General features: G+C 55.9%; 2 protein-coding genes, 1 long non-coding RNA gene and 1 pseudogene across 5 annotated transcripts; 3 read left to right on the top strand and 1 right to left on the bottom strand.

The window, feature by feature from the left end:
* Window positions 1-125: 125 nt before the first annotated feature.
* LOC131998711 (leukocyte tyrosine kinase receptor-like) lies at window positions 126-6,831 on the top strand. Of its 2 annotated transcripts, XM_059371188.1 has the most exons (5): window positions 126-241; window positions 427-905; window positions 1,049-1,236; window positions 1,398-1,534; window positions 4,165-4,412. In XM_059371188.1, the coding sequence occupies exons 2-5, from the start codon at window positions 687-689 to the stop codon at window positions 4,251-4,253; spliced, it is 633 nt and encodes a 210-aa protein (XP_059227171.1). In that variant the 5' UTR covers window positions 126-241; window positions 427-686; the 3' UTR covers window positions 4,254-4,412. The 2 variants fall into 2 exon arrangements, 1 of the variants encoding a protein (XP_059227171.1); XR_009398831.1 differs by lacking the exons at window positions 126-241; window positions 427-905; window positions 4,165-4,412 and adding an exon at window positions 6,669-6,831 and having other exon boundaries at window positions 1,153-1,534.
* A 53-nt stretch (window positions 6,832-6,884) lies between these two features.
* On the top strand, window positions 6,885-9,296 carry LOC131999349 (leukocyte tyrosine kinase receptor-like; annotated as a pseudogene).
* Window positions 9,297-9,498: 202 nt separating this feature from the next.
* ITPKA (inositol-trisphosphate 3-kinase A) lies at window positions 9,499-19,345 on the bottom strand. Of its 2 annotated transcripts, XM_059372566.1 has the most exons (8): window positions 19,233-19,345; window positions 18,359-18,604; window positions 11,510-11,606; window positions 11,208-11,424; window positions 10,875-11,079; window positions 10,534-10,635; window positions 10,218-10,289; window positions 9,499-10,103 (listed from the first exon to the last, which is right to left on the bottom strand). In XM_059372566.1, exons 1-8 carry the CDS (start codon window positions 19,245-19,247, stop codon window positions 9,900-9,902), a joined length of 1,158 nt encoding a protein of 385 aa, XP_059228549.1. In that variant the 5' UTR covers window positions 19,248-19,345; the 3' UTR covers window positions 9,499-9,899. The 2 variants fall into 2 exon arrangements, with proteins under 2 accessions (XP_059228549.1, XP_059228548.1); XM_059372565.1 differs by lacking the exon at window positions 19,233-19,345 and having other exon boundaries at window positions 18,359-18,975.
* LOC131999653 (uncharacterized) lies at window positions 19,269-21,490 on the top strand. Its single transcript, XR_009399083.1, has 2 exons — window positions 19,269-19,354; window positions 19,792-21,490. It is a non-coding gene; the product is annotated as an uncharacterized LOC131999653 (long non-coding RNA).
* Window positions 21,491-22,966: the final 1,476 nt, after the last annotated feature.

The raw sequence follows: 22,966 nt of genomic DNA, 5'->3' as shown, positions 1-22,966 counted from the left end.
GCTAGTTTCTCCCCTAGTTCCAGGTGAGCTCCAGGCTCTCCCTCCCTTCTCTGCTCACCTTACCAGGCCAGGTCAGATGTTCTATGACTCTTTCCTCCCTCCCTGCTCCAAGGCACTGACAGGACTTGGCTGTTTTCATCCCGTGGGCCTGTGGCGGGCAAGGACCCACACAAACAGTGCAACAAGTCACACACCAGCAGCAGAGTGATGGTGACAATGAGTACCACGGAACCTCAGAAAGGTATGCAGGTGTGGTGGGCGCCAGCCACCAGCGAGTACCTCTAAGTGTGGAGCAGGGGGAGATGGGTGGTGACCCTGGTGTCTGAAGTTCTAAAGTCAGGGGACAGAAGGCCTCAGGTGACCACATTGTTGTAGGGTGTATTCCACAACCCTGTGTGGCCCTAGCGACTTTGTCCCTTCTTCCAGTGGAACCAGGGTCGGAGATAATGGTCGCCACTGAATTAGCCCAGTACCTAGGAGCCTGTTGCTTGCCACTGGAGAGCCCCTAACCAGCTGCGGCGCTAAGCGGTGGCTGGAGCACACCACCACCCCCCATCTCCATTAAGCCTCCTAAGATAAGTGTAAAATCTAATCTGGCGTACGGATCTAGTCTCCCCATCTTTTCAAAATCAACCACAGCCTCTTAAGCCCCTCAGATAAATTCTGGAGCCGCTTTTTTCACCAACATGTGCCCCAGGCGAGCAGCGCGAGGACCAAAGAGCGAGGACCACGGACTCCGAGCCCGCTTCCGTAGGATCTCAGCTTACCTACCTGCGGGGGCCGAAGGCGCGGAGAACCACCTGTCGCGGGCGCACGGCGTCTTCGTCTCTGCCGTCTTCTCCCTTGGTCGCGGGGAGCCGCTTTACATCCTAGCTGGGCAGCAGGGAGAGGACGTCTGTCCCGGAGCGAGCGGAGCCAGTGGGATGAGGCAGCTCAAGCTCACCGGGGCTAGGGCCGGGCAGACCGAGGTCGCTCCTCGAGGTCCAGACCCCCGCGCTGTGAGGGGAGCGTCCCGGGCCCCGCCGAATTTGGCGCCCGCTGCCCGCAGGAAAGCCCGGAGAGCCAGCTCGTCTGCCTCGGAGAATCTTGGGTCGCTGAGGAGCACGCAGCGACGGAGGGGGCCGCAGGGGTCTCGGGGTCACGGCGCTGGGCGCAAGGCGGCAGGGGTGGCGGGGGTGGCGGGGTACGTGCTGCCCTCAGCGTGGTCAGCTTCCGCCCCCAGCAATCCGCTTTGGGGTCCCAAGCTTCTGGCTGCGGGCGCGCCCACACAAGCTCTTCGTCCGGTCCTTGGGCTCCCGGTCTCTGGGCCCTGCCTGGAGTCCGTTCCCTTACTCGACGGCCCTCACTCGATGGCTGGCGCGCCGCAGGTCCGGTAGCCGCACGCCGCCTAGCTAGAGCCCCGGGCTGGAGGCGGCCGGAGGAGGAGAGCGGGCCCACCTGCGGCGCGGGGACCGAGGCCGGCTTCAGGTCTCACCTGAGAAACTGGAGAACCGCTCCGCGGCGCCCGGGAGCAGCGAGAAAGGCAGCGCCGCAGGTGAGCGCGCGGGAGGCGGGGTCGGGGGAGGAGGGAGTGCTCCCCGTCCCCGGTGCGGGCCATCACGCTGTCGCCCCGCAGACGGAGGGGGTGGCTGGACGTCGCGGGTCCCATTTTCCGCAGGCCGGCCGCTCCTCGCAGGAGGGGGCGGAATGCGGCCAGGGCTGCGCGGAGGCCTGGGGTACGCTGCGCGGGGCCGCACTCCGGGGCTCCGGGGGCGGCGGCGGGGCCTGTAGTGCGGGTGCAGTAGTTGGCGGCTACCCGGGTAGGTGCGCTCTCAAGGAGGGGAGCTCAGGGGCTCCCAGGGTGAAGTGTCATTGGAACCTTAGAACATACCCTCTGAAGGATAGGTGGGGAAGCGGTTGAGCCCCACTCAGGGCCCCAGGACAAGTAGAGTTAAGAGCTCTTGGGAAAGGGGCGCCTGGGTGGCTCAGTGGGTTAAAGCCTCTGCCTTCGGCTGGGTCTTGGGATCGAGCCCCGCATCGGGCTCTCTCTCTCTCTGCTCAGTGGGGAGCCTGCTTTCTCCTCTCTCTCTGCCTGCCTCTCTACTTGTGGTCTCTGTCTGTCAAATAAATGAATAAAATTAAAAAAAAAAAAAAAGCTCCCAAGAGATTAAGTAGATGATCCTGGGTGGCTCTGTGGGTTAAGTGCCTGACTCTTGGTTTCAGCTCAGGTCCTGATCTTAAGGATCATGAGACTGAGCCGCACATTGGGCTCCACACTCAGTGTGGAGTCGGCTTAAGATTCTGCCCCTCCCCCACTGGTGAGCGCGTGCACGCCCGCTCTCTCTCTCTCTCTCTCTCTCTCATAAATCTTTTAAAAAAGAGAGGGGGTGGCTCAGTGGGTTAAGCCTCTGCCTTCGGCTCAGGTCATGATCTCGGGGTCCTGGGATCGAGCCCCGCGTCGGGCTCTCTGATCAGCAGGGAGCTCTCTCTCTCTCTCTCTCTCTCTGCCTGCCTCTCTGCCTGCTTGTGATCTCTCTCTGTCAAATAAATAAATAAAATCTTTAAAAAAAAAAAAAAAAGAGAGAGGGGTTGGGGCGTCTGGGTGGCTCAGTGGGTTAAGCCGCTGCCTTCAGCTTGGGTCATGATCTCAGGGTCCTGGGATCCAGTCCCACTTCGCTTGGTGCTCTCTGCTCAGCAGGGAGCCTGCTTCTCACTCTCTCTCTCTCTCTGCCTGCCCCTCCATCTACTTGTGATCTCTCTCTGTCAAATAAATAAATAAAATAGAAAAGAGAGGGGTGGAGGGATGGATGAGCCTGGTGGTGGATATTAAGGAAGGCACTTATTGCATGGCGCTCTGGGTGTGGGCAGCAACAATGAACACTGAAAAAATTAAATTTAAAAAAATCTTTTTAAAAAGAAAAGAGATCGGGGCGCCTGGGTGGCTCAGTGGATTAAGCCGCTGCCTTCGGCTCAGGTCATGATCTCAGTGTCCTGGGATCGAGCCCCGCATCGGGCTCTTTGCTCAGCGGGAGCCTGCTTCTCTCTCTCTCTGCCTGACTCTCTGCCTACTTGTGATCTCTCTCTCTGTCAAATAAGTAAATAAAATCTTTAAAAAAAAAAAAAAAAAAAAAAAGAAAAGAGATCAAGTAAGCTGCAAATCACACAAGCAGACAGGATTCCCTAGATTTTCATTTAAATCTGGGCCTTTTTATTTTTTTAAATCACAACAGGTCTCCTTGCTCTACAGCAGTCCTAGGAACTTAGAGCTAGCTAAATTAGCAAACTGAGCAGAGAGGCAGAAAGGCCTGGATAATTTATTCTTTTTTTTTTTTTTTTTTTTTTTTTTGAGAGAGAGAGAGAGAGAGGGAGAGAGGAGGGGGTGCTGAGGGCAGATAGAGAATCTTATGCAGTCTCCACTCCCAGCACAGAGCGTGTGGTGGGTCTTGCCTGGGGGCTCCACCTGGGTCTCCATTTCAGCACCCTAAGATCATGACCTGAGCCGAAATCAGGAGACCAAGTGTGGAGCAGGGGGAGGTGGGTGGTGATCCTGGTGCCTGAGGGGTGGTGATCCAGGTGCCCCAGGCAGGGGTAATTTAAGTTAATAGTTCTCAAAGTGTGGTTTCTGAACCAGTAACATTAGTACCACCTAAGAAATGGTTAGACATCCAAGTTCTCAGTCCCTCTCCAACTTACTGAATCAGAAACTCTAAGTAACACTCCTAGCCTTCTGTGTTTCAATCAATCCTCTGGGTGATTTTAATACACTCCAGAGTTTGGAAATCACTGGTGTAAAGAGCGAAAGCCTTTGAGTCTGTCTAAGCCATCCTGTTCAGAAGTACTTTATACACATCTCCATTCTCACAAAAATGGAACATGTGGATTGGGCCTGGCCCATTCTGTAGCTGAGGACATGAAGTCAGAGGATTTCAGGCAGACAAGGAGGTTGTCCCAGCCAGCCTGAGCCAGGCCTTTAGGCTCCTGCTGATGACTCCCACCCACCTGTCTGGCTCCTGGCTCCCACTTCGGAGTGGGGAGCACCTGTGTTGTAATGCTAGCGTAGAAAGGGCCACACTAGTTGCACCTGGAGACAACAGCTTCCCCCCATTCATAAGCTCACTTCCCATTTGTGTGCCGCTTCCTCCCCCCATTTTGTAGCCAAACGTTCTATCACTTTTCAATTTCCAGGGGGTGATGCCTCAGAGAGTGATATCCTCTGGGTTGATGGGGAAGATGGGTTATCCCTCATACACCCCTGCAGTGAACCCTACCTATAGCCTGCAGACTTGACAGAAGTCCTCCAGACCCTCCCCCCACCTCTTAAATGCCAGGTACTGCTCATTGTTCTAAAGTCCAGGACCAGGGGCGCCTGGGTGGCTCAGTTGTTAAGCATCTGCCCTCGGCTCAGGTCATGATCCCAGGGTCCTGGAGTCGAACCCCTCATCGGGCTCCCTGCTCCTCGGGAAGCCTGCTTCTCCCTCTCCCACTCCCCTGCTTGTGTTTCCTCTCTCGCTGTGTCTCTGTCAAATAAATAAAATCTTAAAATAAAGTCCAGGACTAGAATTCACCATGTGGCTGGAAAAGTGTGTCTGTCTGCCACCCTCACCCTGCAATATCCATTCTTCTACTCAGTCATGGAGAGCCATGGAGAAGTAGAGATCTGATCGCACCTCAGGTCTGGTCATTGCCTTTTGAAAGACTGCCAATGGCAGGCAGGGCTCTGGTTAGCCAAATGAATGCCTTTGTCCACGGTCAGGACTCCTGGGGCCATGGGCTGGGAGGAGCAGAAGGGAACTGGGAGAGATGACTGGTGTGTGCCAGGCACCATTCCCGGGGCTGGGCAGGAGATTGGAGCTTCATCAGCATATGCTTTGTCTTCAAGGAGCATGTAGACAAGTGGTCTAGTGTGGAGGGGTGATACCTATCTATCTACCTACCTATTTTTCTATCTAGATATGAATCTAGATTTATTTTTTTTTTTTTAGATTCTGTTTATTTATTAGAGGGGGTAGAGAACACACATGAGAGAGAGCAAGAGAAGGGGGGAGAGGGATGCCTGGGTGGCTCAGTGGGTTAAAGCCTCTGCCTTCGGCTGGGTCATGATCTCAGGGTCTTGGGATCAAGCCCCAAATCAGGCTCTCTGCTCAGCGGGGAGCCTGCTTCCCCCTTTCTTTCTCTCTGCCTGCCTCTCTGCCTACTTGTGATCTCTGTCTGTCAAATAAATAAAAAAAATCTTAAAGAAAAAAAAAAAGTGCAGGGGGGAGAGGTAGAGGGAGAGGGAGAAGACTCCCTGCTGAGCAGGGAGCCCAATGCAGGGCTCTGTCCCAGGCCCCTGGGATCATGACCTGAGCTGAAGGCAGACTCTTAACCCATGGAGTCACCCAGGCACTCAGATATGTATCTAGATTTAGATATAGATATCTATTAACGTGACAATTGCCATGGGAGACTTAAAATATTTTAGCGTTTCTCAGGAGGGAAAGGTTGCTTTTATCTAGGATCAGTGGGGGAAAAAACATCATGAAAAAGTTAACACTTGGGCTGAATCTTGTGGTATGGGTAAAATTTGGGGAAGAAGACAGAGAGGAGCTTCCCACTCTGTCCCAAAGACAGAGAGGTGTCTTTCTCCCTAGACCTGCCCACTCTACCAGGCCCTCTGGTTCTGTTGGTGATTGTCATTGTGACCTCTACACTGAGACTCCTTATGGTGTGTGGGGTCCTGATTCCGGGTAAGGAACATCCAGGAGGCATGGCTGATTCAAAGCTGCCCACCTCTTCACTGAGCTGTGTGTGGGGTCCCAGGGACAGACATGGCTGATTTCAAGATCTCTCCTTCCAGCATGGGTTCCTCTGGGATTCTAAGTGTAGAAGCAGCTGTGCAGGCCCAGGGAAGACGTTTGCCTTAATGGGTGTCTGGAGAGATGTCCTGGGTGGAGGGGTGGCAAAGCAGGTGGGCCAGATGAGTAGGTAGAGAGTTTGCCCTTCTTCCTCAGTGAACCATAAGAAGTGTCAGGGCTTGTGGGGGACAAGGCTGCCAGGCCCTGAGCTTGAGCTGAGCAATCCTTGAACCTCCATCATCAGGACAGCCCTCAACCCCTACTACTTCTAGGCGGGGTATGGCTAGGCCCAGCCCTGGCCTGCCCCCAGGGCCTACAGAAGTTTCCCCAGCCAATGTCAGCATGCTTGGTTAAGTTCTTTCCCTCCTCTGAGAATCTATGCCCTCTGAATCCTTCCCACTCCCATCCTGTGCCCTGCTGTGCTAAATTATGGTTCATAGAGAGCATCAGGCCCCAAACCTCTGTGTGGAGGAGACAGAAGTCAGAGAAATTCCAAAAGGCAGAGTAACCTGTCCAAAGTCAGCTGTCATCCCCAATTCTGGGATGGCGGGGACCCTATGATTTGGAGCAAGGGTTGCCTCTACCCAGGATGTCTGCAAGGACATAAGGAAAACCCCATCATAGACTCCCACCTCCACCCTGAGCCCATACCTTCTCTCTCTTCTGCCCTGGTTCTGTGCCAGCCAACATCGCCTCAGTAGGGTTTGTACTTGGGGAGATGCTGAAAGACTTGAGTCCTCAGATAGGGCCACCTGGGCATGTAGGGGATGGCAAGAAGGGAAAGTAGGCACTAGCTCCTCTAGGACCATTCCCCAGGCCCATCCACCCATGCCCTTCCAACCTGTTTTCCTACAGAGCCCTGAGCCATGGTACCTTTGGAAAAGTCCATGAGGGACTGGTAATTGGCCTTCCTGGGGACCCCAGCCCCCTGCAGGTGGCTGTCAAGGTGAGAGGGGTGGAACTTCTGGAACAGTTGCTGGAGCTAGGATCAGCCCACTCTCCTGAAGTGTCTGGGGGAGCCCAGGAGCCATCTTCCTCCCCAGACCCTGCCAGAACTCTGCTCTGGTCAGGATGAGCTGATTTCCTCACGGAGGGCTCACCATCAGGTGCGCCTGGGGCTAGCAGCCGGGGCGGAGAGTGGGAGCAGAACTCCCTCTCAGGACAGCTGCTCTTCACCCTGGGGTGAGAGGTAACAGCCCTAGTGATACAGAGCCTGGCTCCAGTTTTGTGGAACCTACAGCCTGGTTCCCTCCCTGCTGGCAGCTCGGATATGTGCACCCCCACCCAGCAAGTTCAGCCATCAGAACACTGTGTGCTATGTGGGGCTCCGCCTCTGGACTGCCCCTTGCCTAATTCTGCTCCAGTTGATGTCTGGAGAGGATGTAAGGAGTGTCCTGAGGAACAGCCAGCCACACTTGGTAAGACCCTTCTCCCAGCCCACTGAGCCCATCTATACACCCTGTCTGAAGAGTGGGCGATGGGCAGGGCACCTGGGTAGCTCAGTGGGTTAAGCATCTGCCTTCAGCTGGGTCATGATCCCAGGGTCCTAGAATCGAATCTCATGTTGGGCTCCCTGCTTAGCAGGGAGTCTACTTCTCCCTCTGCACCTTCCTCCCCCAACTCCTGCTCATGTTCTCTTTCTCTCTCTAGAAATAAAAATTTTTAAAAATAATAATAAAGGGGCGCCTGGGTGGCTCAGTGGGTAAAGCCGCTGCCTTCGGCTTAGGTCCTGGGATCGAGTCCCACATCGGGCTCTCTGCTCAGCAGGGAGCCTGCTTCCTCCTCTCTCTCTCTCTCTCTCTCTCTCTCTCTGCCTGCCTCTCAGCCTACTTGTGATCTCTCTCTGTCAAATAAATAAAAATCTTCAAAGTAAAGTGTTACTTAAAAAATAATGATAATAATAATAATAAAGACCCTGTCCTTGTGTCCTAAAACACACATGGACTAATGCACTCGGCCCTACCCAGGGCCAGCCATTACCTCTGGCCATGCGTGACCTGCTCCATCTGGCCCAAGACAGAGTCCCGGTCTGCCACTACCTGGAAGAAAATCACTTCATCCACATTTTGGGAGTGATCCTGACTCACAGGGTGTGGGGGAGTGGCTCAACCCTCTCCCCAAGGAACTGCTCTTCCATATAACTTTAATGGAAACAGATCAGGGCAAGAGCTTCTGAGTTCTGGTGGTGATGTTTTGCCTGCAAGAATGCTGCCGCCAGGAGCTGCCTGCTGAACTGTACTGGGCCCAGCTGAGTGGCCAAGATTAGAGACTTTGGGATGGCAAGAGATATCTACAGGTGTGGGGTCTGGGGAGGTGGGGAAGGCTGCTGCTCCAAGGGAGTTTACAGGCCCTCTGGTGGCACTTGAGCAGCTCATGGTGGTCCTCCTCCCTCCCCGAAGAGCTGTTTATTACAGAGAGGGCTGCCAGGCAGGTGGATGTCCTAGAGGCCTTCTTGGAGGGCATCTTCACATCCAAGACAGACTCCTGGTGATAACAGGACCCAACCCCAGGGTAGACAGGACCCAACCCCCTCTCTACCCTTGGGCCACCTCATGTGAGAGAAAGGGGGGGGGGCAGTGCCTGATGGGCTTCATTCAGTTTCCTCCACTCATGATGCAGATCTTTTGGGGGTACTGCTCTGGGAAGTCTCATTAGGCTACATCCCCTAGCCTGGGTGCACCAACCTGGACATGCTGTACTTCGTTGCTGGAGGTGGATGGATGAGCCCTCCCCAGGGCTCTCTAGGGCCTGTGTGAATGTGGAGTGTTGTCCAGAGAGAAAGGTCCTTCACAGCCATGGGTGGGATGAACTCCTGCCTCTACCCAGTGTTGGCAGCACCAGCCTGAACTCCATCCCAGTTTTGCTGGCATCTCGAAGCATCTCAGATACCATATTCAGGTGTGGCCCCTGACCCACCTTGACCATGTTGATCTTGAGGGTCAGGAGGGCAGTCACGGAACAACGCTGTGGTCCCCTGCTCTCCTGCCCCGCCATTACAGGACCCTGATGTGCCAAATTCACTCCTGCCAATGGACCTGGGGCCCATCCTGGAGCAGGAAGGGACTTCTGGGTTGGAGAGCAGGTCTTTGGAGGGCCTAAGAACCCCACACGCCTAGAAACTGAATCTGGAGAGCTAGGGAGGGAGGCTCCTTGACTCCTGCCTGCCTTCTAGCCTCAAAACCCCTCAATCCAAGGACTTCCAACCTCAGAGGGTATTCCAAACGAATCCAGAGGAATCTCCCTTTGGCTCTCGGGTCCCAAGGGGCCCTGAAGGTGAGGACTCAGGCGCTATGGGTAACAGTGATTTCTCCCTGCACTCTTCCTCAGGCTTTTAGGGAGCTTATTATTCCAGTAGCTTCTGTCCCCTGGAGTCTGTGCTATGTGTCTGGGCCTGTCTCAGGCCAGCCTGGCACCACTGGACCCTCCATCCTGGAAACCAGCTCAGGCTTCCTGGAGAAGAGCTTGGCCACTCCCAGCCTTTGATCTTTGGGACCAGAGGTAGAAACTGCCTCCTGCGGGAAGCCTTCTCTGGATTACCTTTCCCCCATGAGCATTCTTCATCTGGGCAGCCCCCAGTCCTACAGATGCCTCCAGTAAAGAGCTCTTCGCAAACCCTCCAGTGATCTGAGTGGACATAAGGGATGCCAGAGAAGTGAGAAAGAGACCAGAGGAAGGAGGGGAGGAGGCCTGAGTCACCAAAGCTGGTGTTTTTGAGTTTTATTGGGAAAGGCTGTCCATTGTAGTGTGGGAGGTTAGACCAATAGATCTAGTGCCTGCGAAATAAAATTCGTTACCTGGCCTCTCTAAAGAGATATACAGCCCCCTCAGAAGAGCTGGGCCCAGGAAGGAGCCCATTGTCCCAGCCACCCCTCCCCCACCCCCCCCCCCTGTTAATTAGTGCCATCGTTTCTGGGAACTCTGGGTCTTGTATGGGGGACAGCCCCCAGCGCGTGCAGTGCGTCCCATAGTGGTTGGCACCTGGCCCTGCAGAACAGTGTAAACCGCCCCGCACCGCGGGGTTTCAGTCTCTCGCTGGCATGCATGGCGAAGACCCAGCCGAAGGTCTGTTAGAACGGGGGCTCAGCCTCATCTCTCTGCCAGACTGGCCAGGATGCTAATGAGATTGTCCAGCCCCAGCAAATAGCCGTCCTCGCGGTTGCCCTCCTCCCAGGGCCGCCGGTGGTCCAGGGTCTGGCCGTCGGGGAGGGGCGTGGTCTTGCCGAAGTCGATGAGCCACACACCCGCTCGATGGCAGTGATCGTGCACGAAGAGTAGCGAGCTGCCGATCACCTGCCGAGCCCCACATGGTCAGGCCGCAGCTCTTTCCTGGAGAAGATCCCCATCCCATTCCCGCTGTAGCCCTCACAGACCACAGGCCCCGCACCTGGACCTACCCCCTCTTACCTCGTGCCTCCTAAAGAACTCAGAGACCTCCAGGGTGTCGCGAATCTGCTGCAGGCGGTTCAGATACCTCCTCTGGAGAGGGCGGGATAGGGTAGGAGGGCAGATTTAACCAAATACTAATCGAGCCTCTGCTAGCATCAGGGGCCACGATGCATGCTTGGCTTGGAGGATACCATGGTAAGGAAGACATAAGCCCCCGGGTGCGATAAATGCTACGATGGGGGTGACAGGTGAGGGCACCAGACCGGATGATCTAGGGGGCAACCCTCGGTTTCAGGTTCCCCAACAACTCAGGGTTCTAGAATCCGGCGCTCACCAGCACTTCCGCGTCCCCTTGCACAAACTCCTCGAAGACGCGAATCACCTGCTCCCGGCTTCTCGTGGTCTTAAAGTCGGTGCTGCAGGAGCCGTCGGCTTTCTGAAGGAAGTGGGACAGGAAGTGTCAGTGTTCCCATGCCTCTCCTCTGCTCGAGGGGAGAGGATCCGGCTAGAGTGGCTGTACCTCCCAGGGCGTGGGCTGCCGGGGAAGGCGGGAAGGCGGGAAGGCAGCCAGAGGAGGCCTCGTGGCGGGGATCCATAGAGAGGACCCACAGACCGCGGTGGGGTTAGGGCAGGGCGGGGGGCAGGGCGCTGCAGAGCAAAGCGGGCCTGGCCCACCTTGATGCCTTCGATGCGGAAGCCAAGCGTGGTGCTGGAGCTGATGCCTTCTCGCCACTGCATGTAGCGTGGCTTGGTGACCGCGCGCTGCGCGTGCTCCTCCTCGGTTGGAGCCGCGGGGTCTACTGCCAGCATCTTCTTGTACATGTCCTTCCGTAGCTTGGGCCGCTCGCGGGCTTTGGTCAGCTCCTCTTCCAGGTAAGTCCTGCGGAGGGGCAGGCAGGTGGGCGTGAGGGAACGCAGACCTGGACCCCGTCCCGCGCGGTTCCGGGCACCCGGGAGAGCGCTTCTCCCCGCCCTGTGCCCCCGCCCAGACAGGCTGGGCGCGTGTACCTGACGCCCATCTTGCAGTCCAGGACGCAGGGCCCATCGAAGCCGTCGAGCAGGTCCTGCAACTGCAAGTAGCTCTCGCCATCGCGCTCCACCACGCCGTGGAAGGCGGGCACACAGCCGCGCAGCGCGTCCGCCATGAGTCGCGCCAGGCAGTAGCGCTCCGGCTCCGAGCTGCGCTTCAGGATCAGCCCGCTGGTGCCAGCCGCCTTGAAACTCCCTGCGGACTGGCACCAGTTAGCGCTGCCCGGTCCCTTCCTTTCCCGGGCACCCGCCCGCCCCGCCGGCGCCTGCCCTGTGCTCACCCGTGTGCCCAGCCAGCTGCACCCAGGCGTAGCGCCTCTTGAAAGGGCTCATGACGGGCAGATTCACCATGGTCCGGATCTTCTGCCAGTGGCTTTTCTGAAAGCGACAGGGTCACGGCGTGCACGTTGGCATCTCAGCAATGCACAAGCTTTCCCTCCCTTGGTGTAGGGTCTCCTCCTGCCCCAGCCCACCGCAAGCAGCTAGGGCCCCATGATTCATTCATTCAATCACTCCCTCACTCAAGGAAAGTGTATTGTGAGCCTGTGCAAAGGATACTGAGATGGGCACAGGGTGATGGCAGACATCCAGCTTCTCCATTTCCTGCGGAAAAGAGCCCTGGACTTAATGTCAGAAGGTTTTCACCCCAGGTCTGCTCTCCAGCTGTGTGGGTAGGTTACTAAAGTGTTCTGTCAAGGATTTAGAACTTTCCTGAGCATGAGAATCACCTGATGGTCACCCATGTTCAAAAAATGCAGACACTCAGGTCTGCCTCAGGGAAATTCTGAGTAGGTCTGGGTGAAATAAAAAAATTTTGCATTTCTAACAATGCCTCAGGAGATTCTGGGGCCTGAGAATTCTCTGAGGGTCGGTTTCTTCATCTGTAAAATGGGGAAATAATCACTCTCACTGGGTTGTTATGAGTAGCAAATGAGGCTTTAATGTGACAGGCTCCCACCCCTGTGCCTCCCTCACGGACCCCTTTTGAAGCAGAAGCTAGACAAATCTGGATATTGTTTCATTCATTTTGGACCAGTGGTTACTCTCATTTAGAGAGACAAACATGAAAACAAATCTTTGCAAAGGCCCAGAGCAGAGAAGCTAGCCTGGCAAGGCCTGGGAAAAGAATGACTGGGGACTTCCTAAGACCCTCTTGCTGTTCCTGGAGGCCATCTCCCTCCCCACCAGTTGGCTAGGGCCAGGCTACCCTTGGTCTTCTTCTTCTTCTTCTTCTTTTTTTTTTTTAAAGATTTTATTTATTTATTTTATATAGAGAGATCACAAGTAGACAGAGAGGTAGGCAGAGAGAGAGAGAGAGAGAGAGGGAAGCAGGCTCCCTGCCGAGCAAAGAGCCCGATGCGGGACTCGATCCCAGGACCCTGAGATCATGACCTGAGCTGAAGGCAGTGGCTTAACCCACTGAGCCACCCAGGAGCCCTTGTTTTTTTTTTTTTTTTAAGATTTTATTTATTTATTTGACAGACAGAGATCACAAGTACACACAGAGGCAGTCAGAGAGAGAGAGGGAAGCAGGCTCCCCGCTGAGCAGAGAGCCCCATGCAGGGGCTCTCACGACCTGAGCCAAAGGCAGAGGCTTTAACCCACTGAGCCACCCAGACACCCCTACCTTTGGTCTTCTTAATCCAGACCCAGAAACCCGAGAGCCTGTCATCTCACATGAAACTGTGGAGGAAGTGGAGAGTTTGGTGTACCGCTTGTCTCACAAACATTGCTTCTGGCCTCTACCCAATCCTGAGAGGCTCTCAGACTCTGGACCTTTCCTTTTCTCACCCAAGACTCATCAGTCCTGTGCCCAACCTCTGAAGTACACAGGTTCACTCATCCATGCTGTGTCTGCTGCCTCCTCCCAGGAATGCTTATCTAAGAGAAGTTATGTATGCATTGCAAGAGTTAAAGGACTGGAACTCAACTTAGAAATCCAGCCTCCCTGGGTGCCTGGGTGGCTCAGTGGGTTAAGCCACTGCCTTCGGCTCAGGTCGTGATCTCAGGGTCTCTGCTCAGCAGGGAGCCTGCTTCCTCCTCTCTCTCTCTCTGCCTGCCTCTCTGCCTACTTGTGATCTCTCTCTGTCAAATAGATAGATAAAATCTTTTAAAAAAATCATTAAAAAAAAAAAAAAAGAAAGAAAGAAATCCAGCCTCCCTGATCAGAGGAAGGTGAATGAGAGAGGGAGAACAGGTACAGTGGCCTAAGCAAGGGAAGGCTGTTGACCAGAAAGCCCCTTCCCATGGGGAGGCGGTGGGGGTTAGTGACAGAGCACTGGAATCTGGTGGCTCTGTCACTTTTTAGCTGAGTGAACCCAAGTGAGAATTTCATCCGTGTGAGCCTGTTTCCTCTGGGAGGATAAGAGCTGCTGCCATAACACGAGCCACCATTTACTGACCGCCTACTGCCTGCCAGGCGCTTCTCATCTTCCATCAGAAAGCATTGCTCCTGTTTTCCTACTGAAGTTCCTACATGGCACACTAGGGTGTGATCACATGTCCAACCTCCAGGGATCTGGGGGTGTAGCCAGAAGCAGCCCACTGGAAGCATGACATCTCTTTTAAACTCCCTTTTTTTCCTCTTTAAATACATACAAGGTTTGCATTCTGCTGCATAATAAATCCAAGTTTTATTATAAAACTCTCCCACCTCCAAATCCTCAAGTAAAATTCCAGGAAGATGTATGTGCCATGTGTATTCAGCGGCGCCGTCTTATAGCCTCTTCCCCCACTTGTGATTTTCAAATCGAGCACATGAACATCAAGTGCCTGCTGTGGTAACATTATTGCCATTTTACAGAAGGAAGTCAAGGCCTGGAGGAGTTCACATCCCCTCACTCCCCGCCTTTAAGCAGCCCAGCCTCTGGCTGAAGTTCTCTCCTAGCCCAACCTCCTCCCCATGTTCTGATTACCCTGGCAGTTTCTGGAATCCATGCTACCGCCCAAACTCCCTTTGGGGGTCAAATGGGAGTCTGGGTGAGAAAGAGCTTTGAAGGGGGTGCCTGGGGGTGGCTGAATTGGGTAAGTGTCTGACTCCTAATTTCAGCTCAGGTCATGATCTCAGGGTCAGGAGATCCAGCCCCTCTTTCTCTTCGGGCTCTGTGCTGAGCATGAAGCCTGCTTAGGACTCTCTCTCTCTCTCCTTCTCCCTCTGCCCCTCCCAGCTGGTGCTTTTCTTAAAATAAAACAGAATAGGGGCACCTGTAGCTCAGTTGTTCTGCCTTGGGAGAGGGATGGAGTCCTACATCATTATTTAATAAATTTAATAAACTATTTAATAATAAAAAAATAAATTTAATAAATTATTATTATTTTTTAAAATAAAATGGCTCTGTATAAGTTGAAGCAATTTGCAGCCACAAGGTGGTATGTCTGCTATCTCAGGACACACTGAGATCAGCCTGGGGACCCCCTCTGTTGGATGGATACCTCTGTGTTCATCCAAAAGAATGGGTTTAATGGTAGGGTTTCAGGCAGCTTTAGGGGCCCACTGGCAGAATTCTGGGGTCAGTGGGGCCCAAATGTCCTTAGAGGGACCTTCAGTTGTTCTGTAGTTACCCCAATGGAAAAGCGAGACAGCCCTGGGTGAGGTGCAAAGGGAGAACTGCACCGTCCTTTCTTCTGGGATCTTGAAGGAGCAGTGAGTGGAGCCAGAAGATGGGAAGTGGGGTCAGTAGAAGAGGATTTAGTTCCTGCAACTATGGCTGGTTCCAGCCCTGCAAATTACAAAGGGCTTTCATCTGAGCCCCTCCCCCCAAGCCACCCCTTGAGGTTGGGAGGACAGGATTTAGCTCCCCTGCCAGCGGATGGATATGGCCAAACCTGGAAGGAGTTTCTGCAAGCATCAATGAACTCACCACCACCCATCTTAGGGAGCTACCTCCTCCAGGGAACAGAATGCAGATAAAAATGCATGTATCCAAAAAGGCTCTTGAAGAGTCATTCTTCAGTGGGTGGGGATTTTGGCATACGAACAACAGCAGGGAAGATATTTTTGAGCAGGTAAGGCTTTTATTGTATGGATACCAGAAAGCAGATTTGTTATTTTACAGAGTGAAATTTAGCTGGAAAGAGGGTCAAAGCCCTGACCTCCTGCGGAGCCTAGTCTGGGAAACCGACTCACAGCCAAAGGCATCTTGGCATCTTAGGGCCAAAAACCCAGTAGAGCTGACTATGTGAGTCTTTGAGGAAGTCACAGGGGCCCCTTCTGGTCTCCACCCTTGGGGCTGCACAGGGGAGCATCTCTCTCTGGGAAGGGCACTGCTAGACACTACCCTCCCACGCTCCTTTAGCCAAGCTTTTGGAAGGAAGGCCTGAGGACTCCTTAAATCACACCAGATACTTAGTGTATCTTCTGCTGGAATGGACCCTGGTCCCTATACCTCCTGACTCCCACTCCCTACCTCTAACCACTCCATCTCTGGCTGAAGCCCTCTCCCAGCCCAACACCCTCCTCATGTTCCCATTGCCCTATCAAATCAGCACTCCCTGTGGTGGTGGGGTAGTGAGAGCAATCAGTTTAAATTTATAAAATGATTTGCACTAAGGTATAAGTGACCCACGACTTCACCCTCCCAGGGGCATTTGCTTTTTAAAAAGGAAGTCTGTTAACCTAAATTCAGCTCTATAATTAGTGAAAAGTGAAGTGTGGGAGTTCTGGGTCCAGGACAGGATGGCATCGAGGTCTCCTTACCTATCCTGGAGTCCTGAAAGAAGAGAACCAAGGGAAGGGGAGCCAATCAACCTGTCTTCTGCTACACCAACACCCCAACATTGTTTTTTAAGAGGCAAACAAGGCCTAAGAGTACAGTCCTGCCAGCTGCTGTTGGGGATAGGTCCCCAACTCCTCTCCTGAAGTGTCTGGGTTTCCCCTGCCCACAACTTTCTCCTCTAGAAGAGGGGCCCCAGGAGGGATGCAGGTTGCCCAGTCCTAACTACTTTGGGAGGGGGGGTGGAGAGGGAGCCCAGCCCCAGGCTCTGGACAGAATGTGCGGTGCTCCTAGGAGATGGAGCCTCTGTCTTGAGTGAACCCAAGACATAACTCAAGACACCATGTGCCACGTGTGACTGTGTGCCAGGCAGAGGCAAGGCAGAGCCTTCTCGGTGGCCTTTCGATCTGAGCTAGCACGTTAGGTGCCTAGGCCCGGGTGTGAGTGTGAGGGGCTGGCCAGCCGGCAGCTCCCAGGGCTGCTGCATGACCCTTCTCCCAGGCACATCCTTTACCGCCCTCCCACGGCCTCCGGTTTCTGATCGGGGGAGGCCCTAAAGGCAACCTGGGCGGCGCTCTGTGCCTCTCCCAGACGGCAGCGAGGCAAAGTCCGCGCCGGGCCCTTCCACGAGGACGCAGGCAGCCTCTGTCAACAGCTACTGGCTTATCTGCCACCGCCGTGGCTGTTTGCCTTCGGGGAGGCCCCGGCGGGCTGGGGGTTGGGAAGGCCTGGGAGCCGCAGCCTTGGAGCTGGAAGGGCCCTCGGCGGCCATCTGCTCCAGCTCCTGGCCAGGCCGGAAGACCGCGGAACTTGGGGAGGGAGAGATCAGCCGAAGACGCCCGGGGCACAGCTGCCGTCTGGTCCCCGAAGTCTTGACCCCAGCCGGGCTGCCTACGTTGCAGGCAGGCTTGGGCCGCGGGAACTGCTCCGACTGGGGGCGGAAGAGGGAAGCGGGGGCGGGAGGGGGGCTGCGATCCTGGCGTGCTTTCTTCTGCACCCGCTTCTCGGCTTGTCAGAGATCGGACCAGGGCAGTGGTCCACCCAGACCTACTGCTCCACATTTCGGAGGAGGTGGGAAAGGAGTCCTCTCACTGCCCCACATTCCACCGCCCTGGAAATCCCTCGGTGGCACCCGCATCCCTGTAGGAGCCGGGGTTGTACTAGGAATGATCACGGATCGGGGTATCCTTAGCTCCGGGGGAGAAGAGAGGGACTCCCAGCACCCTACACCTGCGGGTGACGCGCGCGCGCGCGTGTGTGTGTTCCTGCTCTAGGAGACCTTTTTCCCTTGTATCCCTTAAAAATCACGTTGCCCTCTGGGTAATGTAAGTTTCAGCGAGTAACTGAGTCAGATAACTGCAAGTCGTCACAGGGGCTCCTCCGCCTCATCCAGTCCGACAGAGCTGCGAAGCCTGGGTTCAGCAGGCGGACACCGCGTCTCAGGGCTCTCCACACCGCGTCTCAGGGCTCTCCGCACCGCGCCCAGGCCACCCCCGCGTGCGTCCGCAGCTCTTAACCGCCCTTCTGGGCGGGCCGGGAGCCACCAGAGCCTGCGGGGCGCCCTTCGCCTCTCCCTCCGCTCCAGGGACACTTGCATAACGTGGATCTGGAGCAACTCCTTCACCCTGACCGCTTTTGGCCTTGGTTAAAAAGAGGGGACAAGATGGATATCCCAGGCGCTGCACACCCCTAAGGGGCAGACACTGGGAATGACTCCGCTGCACCCTGACCGGGGTTATCCGGGGGTCAAACCTGGCCCCGAACAGCCAGGTTACCAGAGGCGACCAGCCTCAGTTTACCTTCTCCCGGCTTTAATTAGGAGCAGTAAAGCGGGGAAGGGCTGCGTTCCACTCTCTGCTGGAGCCCCCAACCCCGAGCCCCTCCCTTCTCTGAGTCCACGCCTCGTGCGGGCGCGGGGAGCAGACGGCGGCAGCTCCCGAGCAGAGCCTGGAGCGCCGCTCCACTCCCACTCAGGAGAGGGAAACCGTGGCAACGGCGGAGGTGGGGCCGCCGCGCGGAAGAGGGGGCGGGGAAAGAGGGAGACTCGTTCGCACCCTCTCTCTCCGAGAGTTCGCCCCGCAAGTCCAAGCCCCTCCGATCTCTCCGGCCCCACTTCCCGGCTCGCAAGTCACGATCTGCACCTCCGCCCCACCTGGTGCCCACGGCAGGTCGCAGACTCCTCCCGCCTCTCCTTCTTAGACGCCCTAGGGCCCGGGCCGAGACCCGCCGATGGAAGCCCGGAGAAAACTGCCAAGGCAGGAGGTCGGCCCGGCGCCTCCCTGCGACCCCAGTGCCCCCGCTAAGAAGTGAGTGTCAGACCTTGGCTGAGCGCCGGGGTCAGACCTCCGCCAGCTCCGAGCTGGGTCTGCTGTGCGCAGCCCCCGCGCCCCGTGCTGGCCCCGCCCCCGCGGCCCATACCTGACCCACGTCCTCGCTGGCTTCCAGCTGCACGTTGCCGCGGCTTCGGCTCTCGCTGTCGCTCAGCAGATCGTCCTCTGAGTCCTCGGGCAGCGACGAGGAGCCAGTGGAGGAGAGCGACGAGGTGGAGAAGCGGCGCGGCTGCTGCAGGTGCGAGGAGCCCCCGGCCGGGAGCCAGCCACCAGCCGGCTCCGGCGGCCCGGGGCTGGCCGGGGGCACGTCCGGCTCCTCAGCTGTCACAGTCAGCTGCGGGATCACCGGGGCAGGGGGAGCCCGCGGAAGCCCGTTAGGGACTTGTCCCCCACGCCTCTTGGCCCCGCGGGCCCGGGGCTCCCCTGCGGCGGCGGCGGCAGCGACCGCCGCGCAGCGCGCCTCGAAGAGCAGGCGCAGCTCCCCGACACTCCGGCGCGGGGCCCGCTCCAGCCCCGGGCTGCAGGGCGCCGCGCCTCCCGGCCGCGCCATGCTCGTCGGGCCCCCGGGCAGGGTCATTTCCCCGCAAGCGAGCCGCAGCGGAGCCCACCAGCCCGCGCCGCGGCGAGGACTGGAGACGCTCGGCGCCCCCGGCGCGAGACTGCCCCGAGGCGGAGCCTGCGCGGCCTGCCCTCCTGGGCCCCGCCTCGGCCGCGCCCCCCGCCCACTCCTTTCACTTTCAGAGAAAGCGCGGGCCTCCAAGGGCCCTTGCCGGGCGGGGAAGCTCCTTGTCGCTCCTCCAGGTGGCTGGGAAACCCAGACCTTGCGGACACAAAGCAGGGGCCTGGCCCGCGTGGGCCCCCTGTGCCCGCCCTCGAGGAGACGGGAGGGGTCGCCCCGCCTCCGGACCCCATGGTCTTAGAGATGGCCCCGCTCTCGCTCTCCCGTCCCGTCCCTCCGGCACCTTTCCGCGTTCCATCCATCCCTGGGCCAAGGCTTCCAGGTTTCCGGGCTTTCCTACGCTCCCGGGGCCCCTTCTGCGCTGAATGCAAGGCCATCAGCTTCCCGAAGAAGCCTCACCCCAAGGTGTGTGCCTAAGTGAGGACTCTGTCCCGGGAACGACCTGAGGCCTCTTTCCCCCAAGCTCCCCACTCCCCAGCGGGCAGAGAACAAGGTCAGGGGGCGGGGCCTGAGTCTCTCCGGGTGTCCTGGCGGTGTCCTGGGCAGCATCCTTTGGCTACTGGCGGGCGGGGGCGCCCAGCCCTTCTTCCTCCTTCCCCTATGGAGTTCAGAAGCTTGGAGTCCGCTGTGTGACCATAAAAGCAAGTTGTCTCACCTTGAACTACTGCTTCTCCTCCTCAGGGCTGTTGTCCACCTCACGGGATTGCTGTGAGAATACAATCAAATGAAAAGATGTAAAATCTAGAAAACCCTGGAATAGTTTTAGTGTGGGTGGTAGAAAGAGCCAGTCTCAGGTTGGTCACACTCTGGATGTGATCTTAAGCAGTCTCTTCCCTTTGCAGATTTAGGAGAACCTCCCCTGACCCGGAGCTATGGCTGTGATGGGAGAAGAGAACCCTGCTGCTGGTCAAGGGTTTCACACACTGCGATGTGCTCATGGTGGCATCGGGATGCTCAGGTCTTCAGACACTTGACAAGTTAGTGGTCAGCTAACTGCAAGGCTGCTTTGAGTCGAAGTTTGTATTTCACGTTATTTCTTGTCTTCCCCCAAATGCCACTGGTGCAGATCGTCCTCAGGTGGCCAGTGCCTGTTGGGTGCCCTGTGGCACGGTGTCCCAGAAGGACTGCTTCTGATACTGATGGAGACCAAAAGGAGACACTTTCCATCGCTTATCTCCTCTCAGCCAGATTCAAGGATGGCCCAGGAGGAGAGAAAAGGAGAGTTCAGAGAGAGAATGGAAAGCTCCAACAGAGAAGAAAGGAGAAGATCTTGGGGGAATTGATGAAGAAAGTCAAAGTGTGGAAGGATGAGTGGAGGGGAAGGAGGGAATGCAGGAGTGAAAGAAAGAAGGAAATACAGGAGTTTGAGTATTAAGGTCCTCTGGGAAGGGTCTAGGAAATCACATGGCGACCTCCTCTGGGACACGAGTTCTCTGGGAGCCTGGGTGTGTGGGAGGGGTGTAATCTAGAGCTTGAGGGCCCAGAAGCAACCATGTCTCCTGCATTCACCTCCTCCCTCTTTGGAGGCTACCCTGGTCTTCGGTAGGACCTTCCTACTGGGTCAGGGCAGGGGAGGACTGGGGGCAAATCCAGGGTGGAGGGAGCCAGCAAGGAGGGACCATGTTTTGTGCACCTGTCAAAGTTGTTTGCCAGTCAATGTGTGGACAGTACTGGAGGCACAAACAAGGCAGGAGATGGATCTCTGTCCTGGCTGCCAAGAGAAAACTCAGGGGCAACTCCTTTTCTTCTTGTACCAGGCACTTGTCCTAAGCCCAGCAACCAAAGAAGAGCTCTTTGCCATACTGAGGAGGTATCCCACAGTGGAAAGGTGAGGGAAAACCTGGGAATAGGTATTCAAATGAGAGTGCATTTCACAGATTTTAGAGTGGGAAAGGCCTTTAGATGCACCCTATTCTTCTCAAAATACAGGGTAAGTAACAAAGGAGTTAGATGGCTCAATACCAGAAGGTTAAAATCTTTGCACAGGGCCACAGAGCTAGTTGGTGGAAAAGCCAGAGAGTGTCTTGGCTAGGTCCCCTAAGTTCTATTCCTGTGCCATGCCTACTTTCTTTTATTAGCATCTTGTAGTTCAGTCTCTAGTTCCTTATCCAATGAAGGGAGAGTCTGCCTCTACCTCCCACAGGCAGAAGGTAGAAGGCAGAAGGCACACCCATTGGAGGACAAGGTGAGGGGGTTCTCTTGTCCTCTTAGTTGAGCCAGGAATGACCTTTCACAACCTGGAATCCTGTTGTTTGTGCCTCAGTTTCCACAGTCTTTGAGGCTGTGAGTAAATGACTCTGCGAAGAACGAAGGACGTACGTAGAAGGCTGTGGAGAAAATCAGACTACTATGTAGATGGAGGAATGGCCTCTTCTGAGCTGTAAAAATGGAAAACGGGGGCGGGGGCAGAGAGGAATGTTTCAAGGTTTCGATGGTCATGAGGTGGCTGATCTGAGAGAAGCCATTGGTGTCCCACCGCTTTATCCACAAGGCCAGCTATGTGTATCTGAGGAAAAAAATAATCTTTCTTCTTGTTCTCCATCTCAGTTCATGGATCCCCTGTACACCATCCCCCCACCCCAGGCCTGCTCCCTGGAGTATCTGAGTCTTTGCTCCTCCCCATGGCCTTCAGGATTTATCAGGCCTGGGAGCTACATACCTCCTAGGGGGTAACAACACTGGGCACAAGAGCTGGGAAAAGGGGGAGGCCTGGAAAACAGGGTGTGTGAGGTGAGGGTTTTCTGGGGGCCTGGTTTCATTCCACAGCCTGCCTCATTTAGCTCTGCCCCTGCTCCCTCCACTCCCAGGATAGCAGGGCACCAGGGTAAAACCATTGCTCACCACCCCTGGCCTGGCAGAGCGCCAGTCTCTTCTTTGCAAGACCCACAGGCAGGGAGGGAAAAAGGATAGAACGCAGCCCTCGCTTTGAGGGAACTTGAAAGCTTCCGAGGAAGAGCAGAGCCTCCCTGGTACGTGTGTCTGTGTGTTTGTGGGTGGGGAGAGGGAGGAACAGGGTGGTGGCAAATCTTCCCCTGGACTAAGTGGTACAAGGTCTCATTCTGGTCAGCAACTCTGAGAGACATGCTGTGTGGGACTTGGTGTCTTCCAAGGGACTTACTGACCCGGGGGTTTCCAGCGTTTTGTGGCAATACCTGTGATTCATTCATTCATTCACAGAGCAAACTTCCACTGGGCAGCTTCCTCAAAGCAGGCATTGGGCTAGGTGAAAGGGACACAGGAATGAGTGGCTCCTATAACGACCTCCCTTCCTTACTTGGGGTGGTGGTGCTTTACATCATCTTCTGGAGGAAGGAAGCCAGAAAGGACCCAACCAGAAAACAGGCCCCAGGATGCTAAATGGCTGTTTCCGAGGGACTGTCAGTGAGACCTTGCCCTTTCAGCTGCTCCATGCGTCCCACCCATTCCCCAGCCCCCTCAGTCTGATGCCCTTTTCTGCCCAGAGCATACTAGACAGGGCGCTGGAGGGCTGGCCAGAGCCAGGGCCCAATGGCAACTTGGGGGGAGGGAGGTAAGAATTGGAGGTCTCCTTCCTCCAGGATAAGGAGTGAAAGGCTGTTTTCACTTGGCAACCCTAGAGCCTTTTCCTTGCTCCTGGGTGTCTCTTCCTTCCCATGCAATCTCTCACTCCATTATTGACACACCTGGTGGGAATATGCTGGGTTTGCCGGCTAGGACAGTTTAGCAGGGCTAGGGATCCAGCAGCGTTTGCTGACCCTTCACCATCTGAATCACTGGTTTAAAACAAACAAAATGTGCCACCACGCCTGTGTATGCGCAGTAAGAACATTTTCTCTCCTGACACAGTTCAGAAGCAAGGTTTCCCGTCCCTCCCAGGAGTCTGTGTTCCTGTGGTTCTCCCTCCTCCCTCTCTCCAGAACTCAGAACCCACAGGTCTCTCCCGGTGGCCAAGTGGAGGCAGAGGGGACCGAGAGCATCTGAGGTCAAGGATGCGGCTGCCGGTCGAAGGGACTGATCTGAGAACGCCCCATACCCCAC

Source organism: Mustela nigripes, chromosome 13, assembly GCF_022355385.1.
Source record: "Mustela nigripes isolate SB6536 chromosome 13, MUSNIG.SB6536, whole genome shotgun sequence".
In the NCBI taxonomy this organism is placed as follows: domain Eukaryota; kingdom Metazoa; phylum Chordata; class Mammalia; order Carnivora; family Mustelidae; genus Mustela; species Mustela nigripes.
The sequence above is the reverse complement of the archived record's forward strand: the minus strand, read 5'-3'. Positions and strand labels throughout refer to the sequence as shown.

Coding starts and splice junctions, on each gene's coding strand:
- LOC131998711 (XM_059371188.1), top strand. CDS start 687: ATGTGCCCCAGGCGAGCAGCGCGAGGACCAAAGAGCGAGGACCACGGA. Junction 1,237..1,397: donor CCCCAGCAATCCGCTTTGGG/GTCCCAAGCTTC, acceptor GCCTAGCTAGAG/CCCCGGGCTGGAGGCGGCCG. Junction 1,535..4,164: donor CGAGAAAGGCAGCGCCGCAG/GTGAGCGCGCGG, acceptor TTCAATTTCCAG/GGGGTGATGCCTCAGAGAGT.
- ITPKA (XM_059372565.1), bottom strand. CDS start 18,847: ATGACCCTGCCCGGGGGCCCGACGAGCATGGCGCGGCCGGGAGGCGCG. Junction 11,425..11,509: donor GCAGCTGGCTGGGCACACGG/GTGAGCACAGGG, acceptor GCCAGTCCGCAG/GGAGTTTCAAGGCGGCTGGC. Junction 10,290..10,533: donor AAGGGGACGCGGAAGTGCTG/GTGAGCGCCGGA, acceptor CGCCCTCTCCAG/AGGAGGTATCTGAACCGCCT.